Source organism: Branchiostoma lanceolatum, chromosome 2 (assembly GCF_035083965.1).
Source record: "Branchiostoma lanceolatum isolate klBraLanc5 chromosome 2, klBraLanc5.hap2, whole genome shotgun sequence".
In the NCBI taxonomy this organism is placed as follows: Eukaryota; Metazoa; Chordata; class Leptocardii; order Amphioxiformes; family Branchiostomatidae; genus Branchiostoma; species Branchiostoma lanceolatum.
Genome location: NC_089723.1, coordinates 36,146,822 through 36,157,657, shown reverse-complemented (window position 1 = coordinate 36,157,657; position 10,836 = coordinate 36,146,822). Strand labels below are relative to the sequence as shown.

The following is a 10,836-nucleotide window of genomic DNA, read 5'->3' as shown; positions in this document are numbered from 1 at the left end:
TGCACGTAGCATGTAGCATCACCAAATATCATTAGCGGCTTTAAAGTAACATCATCATTACGTTACAACAAGCATCAAATTAATCCTCTTCCGATAATGTACATTGACAGTTTATCATCACGGCAACAAACATCTTATGTGGCCACACAGAAGTGAACACAAACAGAGCAAATTGTCACCTGTTTTAACTCTGCATTTCAAAAACGGTACAATGTTAGGGAATGTTGTTGATGTTTTTCGGAAATGCCAGGTCAAAATGCATTAAATGACAGGAGGAGAGAATTAAGAAATCGCAGCCAAGGGAAACAATATGAAATTTGTATTTCATTCCCTATAACGGTGAAATCGGTTACACCTTGCGTGCATGTACAACAAGCTTGTCATCATCTACTTGGGGGCATCCATCCCCAGAGAACGACAAGAGCTGTCGCTCCATGGCTACCTTCTCAAGGCTATCGAAGAATTCTTCGTGCAATTCTTGAGGAATGTGTCCATGTTGTGCGAAGGAAACACGCATAAAGGCTCGCAGCTGCCCTTTTGACTCAAATGACTGTGGACGATGCTCGATTTGCCCACACGCGAGAACCTCAAAGCCGCATTCCTCCAGAAGTTGGCTGTGACCTTGGTAAAAATCATCGGAAGACCATGGGTAGAGTTTGGGGTCGAAACTCTTTAAGTAAGCCTTCCAGCGAGGGTGCAGGGTCATGTCGGAAACCGTTTTGCAAAAGCGATGAGTATCAGCGTGGCAGACGATCAGCAGCTCCCCATGCGGTTTTAAGCAGGAGTGCATCGCTTTCAGCGCCTTAGGCTTGTCTTGGACCCAGTGTAGAACTTCAAGATTGACCACCTTGCTGAAAGCACCTGACCAGTCTGACTTGAAGGTTGATGGGTCTGAGACGTTAGCTACGTGGTATGACACCTTGTCGGACGAGTTGCGCTGGGATGCATAGCTGTGAAAATATGTTTTGTGTGTTATTGCGATAACGATGGACAAAAAGTACAACTCCAAAGAATGTGAAAATCTACTTCAGACTCATCAAGTAATGCAAATGAAGCTTAGGACTAAATCATTGCCAAATTCAAGTTTCTTTCAAATATCTCTATCATGCGCATGAGTTGTTTTGTTGTCCCTTTTGGACCTCTTTTAAGACGATGCTGAAAATAGAATCAAAGCAACACTCAGTCTGATTTGAATTGTTTTTACTACAGCAGAAGCCACTTCTTTGAACAACGGATTAACGCACACTCATGTTAATTGCACGAAATCCCAAAATCCCAAATCGGTTCCCATACACTCCATTGTTAGTGACTCCGCATATCTGCACGGCGCATCGTCAGCAATGCCGGATAACTGCATCAAAATTCGTCAAACATCGCCGAAAAGTTAACTACAAGGTGCGCTAACATATCATGTGACAATTGTATTCAATATCAACTTGAATTACCTGATATAATCAGTTGATAAGTCGAACCCTACAACAGACGTCACACCTGGCTGTCGGGACATGTACTGGGACATCTCCCCCGTGCCGCACCCCACATCCAGCACAGTGTCGCCCCCCTCCCACCTCATGTACCGCTGTAGTACCTCCAGGCCATGGCTATTCTGGGGTAGGCGAGCCTGAGAATATTGGTCTGGCGTCGTCGTATCCATAGCTGTGCATGGAGGTAAGTTATAATTATTTTAAACATGATTAGTAAATGTGTGACGGTGCTACTCCTTAATCAATCTACAGTGCTGGTCCGATACAATAGCCTGGAGTCCAGCCTTGCATGCTTTATGCCACCTGGAGAGCGGAGCTTAGGGAGCGGCTATAGCTAACAAGGTTGAACCCGCAGGCTACCTATACAAAGCACCGTGAACAAAGTAGCCTCTACCAGGCTTAAGAGGTGGCTGGAAGGAGTCGAAATTTGCGAAATAGACAGATAACATGAGAGAGACTCCCTGGCTTAACTCCTCTGGCATGTTATCTATCACCTCTGGAGCCCGGTAGAGTCTACACAAAGAAGCGAAGAAGTAGAAAGTTCAATGTTGTTTTATCTGAGCATTCTACAAGCGTACTTGTCCTGGGGACATCCAGTCTCCCAGCACGCAACACCGATTTAAACGTACAGTTTCATTTACGTATTAAAGCAACTACGGTCATTGAACCTTGTCCTGGTTTTAGGGACAAGGACTATGTCCTTAAAACTTAAGGACAAGGCTGACCCGTACGTTGCTTAACTTGGAAATTCGAGTGGTTTAGCCTACACATGCTGGTAAATTTAACAGGCAATATATATAGAAATGTACAGCTGGCAATAGCTACCCATACGTATCTCCGCAACAAACAAAGAAAGAAACAAACAAACAAATGTTATGATTTTTAAAACCATCGGACTATGGGCCTTGCCCCCCACCCCCTAAACCTTCAGTCGTGTTGGGACCACGCACTCACAGCAGTATGTCAGATGATGATGATGATGATCGAGCCTATTTTATACGTATTAAAATACTGGTTCAAAACACACAGTCACATATAAAAAAATCCAGTTTTTAAGACAAGTATACAGACCGATGGGGACACCGGATGTTCCCACTGACGACAATCACACTGATCAGTCGAACTCCACAGACCTCTGCGCATCTGTTCTGCGCAGCACGGTCATGTTGCATGGGTTTAAGATCTCATTCATGATTTTGTTTCGCCCCATAGGATTACATGTTATGATACGTGTTTTACATGGGTGCGTTCGCAATGAAGATATAGAAAATGTGCCAATGTTTTTCATTCCATGTTGAGAACATTTACCCTAGATTATGTAAAAAAAATGACAACATTTTCACTACACACAATCTCTTTTTATACTAGTAGTAATTACAAACTACACTTGTACTTGGCTACACCCCCAAAAAGCCTCTTTCCAGGTGTAAGCGTATGACCGAATCACACACAATGCCCGGGCTGTGTACCTCCGACCACGCGCGCGGCTGCCGAACTTTGCCTGCTAATTTCTTCAGTTACAAACAAGCTTTCATCTGTTTGACGCTCTGGGCTGGGCTAGCTAAAAGGGATTTTACACCTATATAGACACACGGTCATGCAGCCGGCATTTATTTTGGGCACGGATTCTTTTAGAGTACCCACTCGGAGTAATGCAGGAATGATACATTAAGTATAATGTATTAAGTAAATAATCATCAAAACGAAAGAATACTGTAACGTTAATTCACGATGGCAAAATTTCATGGTGTAAGGAAAATGGACATTTTCACAGAACTTTAACTTCATGGTGGCGGCAAGTGAAGGAATCATAAATAATTACAACAGGTTATTCACGGTGTTGATAAGTTCACGGTACAGAGGTGACAGTGAAAACAGTGAACATAAAGTTACAGTGAAAGAAACAAGATTTACAGTACTATCTTCTCCGTCATCCGTCGTTCGTCAACGTATTTGCCTTCGAGACCTGTCACAAGCTGATGGATAATATAAACCTGAAGGCGCCTCCTATCATGTTATTCAGGAGAGAACAGATTGTGCGGATTTTAGCGATTCTTGAGAGCCAAAGTATAATACAAAGCTTTAACTTGAAGCGGAGCTTCAAGTCGGGAACTGTATGTTTATTGCAATATCGCAGACTGTATTAGCGGCATGTCAGTGTTTTTGTATTTTTTGACACATAATTTTCCAGCACCAAACGCAACATAAACTGTTACAACAAATGGCTGCTCGATTTCGTGCTATAACGATCTGAAACCTTAGTCTTCTTTCAAATGGCTTCTATTTCCAGCAAAGTATGATACAATGAAAATAACAATAAGAACACCCCTCAAAAATGTAGACTAGTTCGTTGCCATGGCAACGGGATTCGCTACACAGCGCAACTTCCATTCAGAAAATGCGGTGTGACACCCGATTGTTTATTCTTGTAGGTATTTCGTGCATTGCAAAAGGACAACGAACGTCCTTTGAAACAATACGTGTTTTGGATCATATTGTGGCGGCGTTTTAGGAACGCGCCAAACATTATTTTATAGAAGAAGAATAACTTTATTGCGCGACAATCGTAACTCAGTCTGGTAGAATGTATGGCACCTTACGCATAAGAGAGTTGAACTGTCGCATCTAGAAAGATTCTGCTTGCTAGGAACAGTCTACTACAGATTGTTTGGGTATCTGATTTGAGGCAGATCAATGAGAGAGTGACTGCATGTCCGTCAAATATTTGCATTTTTATGTTTTGATTTTGCATTTCTATGTTTTGACGGAGGTGGGCGGGGCTGTGGTATCGGTCTATTTACAATAGGCGCGTGAAACTAAAATATCACCATGTAGCTTATTTCTGTGCCACTTTTGAGAACTTTTGATAAGACATCCGCACACAAATGTGGTAAACCGTGGCATTGAATGTCAATTTCATAAAGATTACAAAAAGTAGAATATTTTCAGTTTTCAAGCCTCATAAAATGCTATGGGCACCTCTAGAATTGTGTCAATCTATCAACCTCGCGATCGAGGTAGATTATGTTATTAGCACTGCACGGTCCTACGATGAAAGCCGCAGCCACCCAGATGTCCACTGTGTATGAGATACTTAGGCAGATTGTCTTAACCTCATTAACATGTCTATTCAGAGTTTGGGTATAAAACCTGATTCTCCAGTCCTGTCCTTAGTCACCGACGAAAGACAGTGGATACTGTCTGATACGTCTGACTGTTTCAAAATTTTATCCAGTTGCTTGAGTAACCATTTTTGGCGCAAAAGACGTATGATCTGATAAATGGGGAGATAAAGTGGCTGGAACAATCAAAACCGTAAAAAAACGATCTAAATGGGTCGAAGAAGCTTACGCGAATAAGATGTGCGACAAATTTTGCATCGCTGTGAACTTTACATTATCTCTGCTCCTTCTTACATGACACCTGTTTAGGTAACTGATATGGTTGCCGCCATCTTTGATGCTATTGAGGTTGGGCCGCACTGATTATGTAACAAGACCGCGGATTGGCCCATTAACTGTCCACGCCCATAACTCAGCAGCCGGCAGGTTTGTACTATACACCACTAAATTATCAACGATTATGAACGATATTTGCTCGCTTTCTCGAAGCAATCGTTATTGTCAAAAGTAACACCGAGTCTTCGTCACCAAATTACTGAGGTAGAAAGTTTACACACGGTACGTAGTGTATAGTGACGAATCGCTTGTCACAAACAACAGGTCCTCGAGAATGACAGGTAACTAAACACTACTGTTCGCCTGGCTGTGTGTGTATGTTTATCTGACAACCGGGCAAGCACCCTACAGGTAACGTTACGGACGGCTGCACACCAATGCCAGGGACACAAGGAACACACCAAACAGGGATCCTACAGTTGTTTAAAAGTGAGAAAAAAGTTTATACAGGCACAAAGATAAGAAAACTAGGTTCAACAGCAATGTTGAGACATACACATAGAAAAGGGGAATGGAACAGTGTACAGCCATGGCAGCAAAAATGGGCACCGATATTCTGAAACATACCCCTCCTCTGTCCTTCTTCTTGGTACACTCCGAAAATCAAGATGGCAACAGGGAAAGCTGGCAACTTACAGCAGGAGCCGTGAAACGCCGTTTTGCTGCTGTTTTAATGTCTCTGTAGTCATGTTTGGTTGACAGAGGGCTTCTTGGGTTCCCTCATGTGTTACATTGCCTGATTTTGAACACTGTGAGCGTCGGTTAACAATTCTCCAGGCAGACTAGGTAAGTAGTTGATTACTTGGGAGTTACAAGGAAGTAAACCAATGTAGCAGTTCTGAAAGAAAATGCCGAGACACCATGCCGTAAAGCCCCTGTCACACTTGTGCGTATATACAAGCCCGCATGAGCTGAGTTTTTGGCTTAGGTTACGTTTGCAGCAGAAGAAGTAATTTCTTTGGTTTGATAACTAGACTGCTCAACGGTGGGTCAAAGTAGAAAACAACTTCAGCACCAGTTACTGCGGAACTAACGCGCACTTGTATATACGCACAAGTGTGACAGGGCCCTAAGATTTAAAGGTAGTACGCCTCATTGTGCGTAGTGGTGAAAAGCAAACGTTTAAATCCATACCATGAGCGAATCACCGCACACCATCACAAACAAAAAGTCTTCGAGAATAACCGGTAACTCGACAGTATGGTTTTAATGTCCCAGAGACAACGTTCTCGAAGAATGGCAAAGCAGATGGCTAATGCAGTTTAATCCGGAAAAATGTTACATCATACATATAACAAACAAACGAAACCCAATTGTAACCACCTACCAGTTCTGTGGACAGGCTCTAGCAACGGCAAAGAGCCACCCGTACCTAGGCGTTACATTAACAACGGGGCTAAAGTGGAACACCCATATCAACAAAGTAACAACTAAGGCTAAACAAACATTGGGAGTGATCAAACGTGATTTGTGGGCATGCCCAGCAAAGGTAAAATCACTTGCATACACGTCTCTAGTAAGACCAAACTTTGAATATGCTGCAACAGTTTGGGATCCATACACAAAGAAGGATATAGATAAACTTGAGAGGGTGCAGAACCAAGCTGCCAGATTCTGCACGAACAACTATGAAAGGGGCGCTAGTGTAACAAAAATGAAAGCAGACCTGCAATGGATGTCACTTGAGGACAGGAGAACAATGTCCAGACTTTGCATGATGTACAAGATGACTAATAAACTTGTGGACGTACCGACTGATAAGTATCTAATGCCAGCTCAGAAGAGGACCAGAAATAGTCATGCCTTTAAGTACCAGAGTTATCAGCCAAGGATTGATGTGTTCAAAAATTCGTATTTCCCGAGAACCATAGTAGAATGGAACTCGTTGTCATCAAGTACTGTAGGAGCTTCCTCAATAAGTAGCTTTAAAGAACGGTTGCAGTCAGATATGCAAAGACTAGGTGTAACAGACCGTTCGGTGTAATATGACCAGCTGCTGCCGCGCCGAGTGCCTGCGAAGCTGGTGTGTTACGCCTAAATGTACACATTTTGTAATTTCCGTTACCGTTTGAAGACGTTTCTGACATTGAGATATGCCACATATAACGTTAAGTCGTTTTTGAAAGCCAGAATAGTTTTAAGTCGTCATGAAAACGACAGTTTGGCACGTTATATGTGGCAGATCTTAATGTCAGGAAGTTACAAAGTGTGAACATTTACATGTAAACGAGCGTATATCAAAGTTGAACGCCAAATACTGTGCAGCATAAGCACAAAAACGGTTCCCTTCTTCCTCCAGTCAATCTTTTATTTCAAACAATATGTTTTATATAGTATAACATGTGACCGAGAACGTTAACGTGTACGTTGATCGCGTTTTCCCTTCTAATAGTATTTACATTGTAATTCTAGGGTAAAATCTTCGATGGATGACCCAGCGTACCCCGCGGGACACGGTAACCAGCCGTATCCGGTTCCGGGTCAACCGTATCCTGATGACCCGGCGTATGCGCCCCAAGGCGGGAGAGGAGGATACAACCTCCCCGGCCAGCCGTTCCAGGATGATCCGGCATACCCTGCTCCCGGACAGCCAACAGCGCCCCCGCCCCCTTACCAGGATGATCCGGCATACCCTGCCCCCGGACAGCCAACAGCGCCCCCACCCCATATGATGGGCCCCCCGCCCCCCGGGCAGATGCAGAAGTACCCGCCCCCTGGGCAGACCTACCCACCCCCCGGGCAGACGTACCCACCCCCCGGACATGCACACGCACCCCTCGGGCAGACCTACCCACCCCCCGGGCAGACCTACCCACCCCCTGGACATGCACACGCACCCCCCGGGCAGACCTACCCAACCGGACAGACACATCCACCCCCCGGACAGACCTACCCTCCCCCCGGGCAGCCACCCGCCGGACAGACCTACCCTCCCCCGGGGCAGACACACCCACCCCCCGCGCAAATGTCTGTGCAGGTCCAAGTGGTAGCACCACCGGCGTACCCTGGGTAAGATGGCTATTACAGACAGCAGAAAGACCGAGGAGTCTAAAGTATCTAACACTGTATTGTCGTGCAATACTGTAAATGCAGAAATGTTCGCGTCGGTTTTATGTTCGCGGTTTTCGCGGCGACCGTTTCACCGCGAACATAAAACCAACGCGAACATTTCAGTCCAGTACTATGGCAGTATGTGACTTAAGCAATGCCGCGAACTTAAAACCACCGCAAACACTCTGTTTCCCATTAGCGTTAAATAAAAACTACGCGAACTTAAATGCATTTATACTATGGCTGAATATGATGTATAGGGAAAGCTTATACTTGTGAAAGAAAACACGTAAAAGAAAATAAGAAAATTGTAACGTTGCTTTTTTCATAGAGTAGACAGTACACTTTACAATGCCGTTTCTTCACTTTTCTTATAGGACGACCACGCAAGTTCACACTAGCACTCCAGGAGACGACCAAAATATGGACTTTTGCAGTCGGTGTTGGAAGCGGGATCAGTCGTATAAATGGTACTCGTTCACTGGAAAGGTAGGGTTAGATCATTACTCAGCATTTCTACATATCTGAAAAGCTGCAGGAAAATTATATGATCTTATATTTGGAGGAGTCGTTTGACAAGACTGGATCTATGCCGATCCAAAAGATTCATGGATTTTTTTTAACCTTTAGCACACTGAAGTAGCCGTTTGGCACTCCGTTCTCTATTGGTTACAGAGTTAGGCAGCAGGGAGAAGGTTACCTTTATGTAACTTAAACCAAGGCTTTCATGCTTGGAAGAAGATTATCATATTTCCCTTTAAAGATCTTTAAAGCATATTGACGACATGTCCCTGTAGAAAAGAAAATCACCCAATTATCTCATCTGTCAGCAAAAGCAATAGCAATGCTTCTTTTTCTTCTTTAGGGTCTTCTTCACAATTCATTGATTCATATCCCCCCAAGTAATGCCCAATGTTGAGTTTGGGGTTAATTGCAGTTGTGTTGTAGGCGCAAACAATGACGACGTTCAACCGTGTTTATACTATCATCCACGTCGACTAAAAATACCCTTTGTACACAACCAAGTGTTTTGGTGACATTTATGTATATGATACCCCTCTTCGGGAACGCGTGGGAAATATCGCATTAACTATCTCTGTACATATGTATGCAAATACCGCATCTGTAAGCAGCGACACCTATACCTGCAGTGCAAAGTGAACCAGTCGGAACTGTTCTGCCGGAAGCTGAATAAAACTTCAGTTGAATAAAACTTTCGGTAGGGTATAAAAGTTGATTAAAAACCTGATGAAACTAGTCATGTATCATCTATTTGGCTTTCACATCTTTCTCCAGGGTGTTGGTTGGCTCGTGGTGCTCTCGCTGATGTACTTCTTTGGGGGAGTCCTGGCAGTGATCGCCTTTGTCTTGTGGTGCGCTTGCCAGATGTTGTCAGACGATGACCGTCATCATCATCATCATTATTGACATGATTTCTAGTGAGTACATGTTGCACTTGTCTAAAAGTACACCACTGTCTTTCTTAGTCTTTCAAACCAGCTCCTATCAGAAAGTCATCATTGTTTTTATTGACTTCTTTCGTTTGTTCGTTTGTTTACATGTTTGTTTGTTTGTTTGGAGATAAACGTCTGCTTCAAAGTCATCGTTAGAGCATGTCACGCCACCTTCCCCCTACTGTATCCGTAGCATGCATTGTGATGGAATGCAATCACTATAACCGTAACCTCACTTCCCTTAAATGTCTGACGACGATGAAGATTTATGATATAAAAGAAATTTCCACAAAACGTGCTTTATCTTTCTGACGTATTGATTGTAGTCAAGAGGAATATTCATTCCAAGTTTTCATCTCATATATAAGATATGCATCTTTTTTAATCTTATTCCGTAACTCATTTATTCATACCACTTTTCTTATGTACCTGTATCTGTATCTATATAGCCGGTATAACACACCAGCTTCGCAGGCACGCGGCGCAGCAGCAGCTGGTTATATTACACCGAACGACCTGTCACGTCTAACCCTCGGATATCTAACTGCATGCATTGTTTAAAGCTATCTAATGAGGATGCTTCCACGGTACTTGGTATGTGTCTAAGGTTATCCAACCATGCATTACTGTTGTGAAGAGTATTTCGTCCATTTCATTGCTATGAATATTTTATTCCTATCTATCTTTCAGTGACTAGTGTTCGGACCTACACACACATGCAGCTACCGAGGATTCGGCACGCCACAGAGGGTAGCATTGACACTGCCTATGCCGATTGTCCGTACGAACTAAGTGTAGAAATAGGACAGCTACACCTTACGTAGATAACACTGAGAACATTCCCTGTCGAAATAAGAGATTTTGTTGCTTTGAAAGTTGGTCATCATTCCGTGTGAACCTGCTTTGTTATATTGAATTTTTTCTGACATCATATGATAGGATGCACAACTCATTTATAGCCAATATCCACACTACATTGTGTATGTATAATGTAAAGAATTTAACTACTAAACTGGTGGACGTACCAACTATTAAATGATATCAACTCAGAAAAGATCAGCGAAATAGTAGTGACTTCAAGTGATCAACCCAAGATTGATGTGTTATAAATCTAACAATGACATGCTAACATTATTGATTCCGAAGAAGGCGACAGCGGTCGTTGAAAATTTGATCCGTGAAGACCGTTAGTCACAGTTAGTGTTGGAAGAAAGTTTAGCATTGTATTATGACATATTTGTGTGTCCTCTATATATTTCTGGAAAATTTCGACAATTGTAATTATCTTTATACAAGATTTTGTATATACAATGCTTATGAAAATAATAAATCCTCTGTTGAGCACGGACAATGCGGCAAGAATGTCATCCATTCTGTTTTTCAGATACC

At 43.0% G+C, this 10,836-nt stretch overlaps 2 protein-coding genes across 2 annotated transcripts; one reads left to right on the top strand and one right to left on the bottom strand.

Moving 5' to 3' along the window:
* Positions 1 to 349: 349 nt before the first annotated feature.
* Positions 350 to 1,654, bottom strand: LOC136427022 (uncharacterized). The gene is made up of 2 exons (XM_066415741.1): positions 1,446 to 1,654; positions 350 to 950 (listed from the first exon to the last, which is right to left on the bottom strand). The coding sequence occupies exons 1-2, from the start codon at positions 1,652 to 1,654 to the stop codon at positions 350 to 352; spliced, it is 810 nt and encodes a 269-aa protein (XP_066271838.1).
* A 3,891-nt stretch (positions 1,655 to 5,545) lies between these two features.
* Positions 5,546 to 10,798, top strand: LOC136428881 (acidic proline-rich protein PRP25-like). Its single transcript, XM_066418693.1, has 5 exons — positions 5,546 to 5,728; positions 7,355 to 7,951; positions 8,371 to 8,482; positions 9,290 to 9,432; positions 10,138 to 10,798. Exons 2-4 carry the CDS (start codon positions 7,368 to 7,370, stop codon positions 9,419 to 9,421), a joined length of 828 nt encoding a protein of 275 aa, XP_066274790.1. The 5' UTR covers positions 5,546 to 5,728; positions 7,355 to 7,367; the 3' UTR covers positions 9,422 to 9,432; positions 10,138 to 10,798.
* Positions 10,799 to 10,836: the final 38 nt, after the last annotated feature.

Excerpts from the sequence above, each read along its gene's own strand:
- LOC136427022 (XM_066415741.1), bottom strand. The coding sequence starts at position 1,654 with ATGGATACGACGACGCCAGACCAATATTCTCAGGCTCGCCTACCCCAG. Across the intron at positions 951-1,445 it reads TTATCAACTGATTATATCAG|CTATGCATCCCAGCGCAACT; the intron begins GTAATTCAAGTT and ends ATATTTTCACAG.
- LOC136428881 (XM_066418693.1), top strand. The coding sequence starts at position 7,368 with ATGGATGACCCAGCGTACCCCGCGGGACACGGTAACCAGCCGTATCCG. Across the intron at positions 7,952-8,370 it reads GCACCACCGGCGTACCCTGG|GACGACCACGCAAGTTCACA; the intron begins GTAAGATGGCTA and ends CTTTTCTTATAG. Across the intron at positions 8,483-9,289 it reads GGTACTCGTTCACTGGAAAG|GGTGTTGGTTGGCTCGTGGT; the intron begins GTAGGGTTAGAT and ends ATCTTTCTCCAG.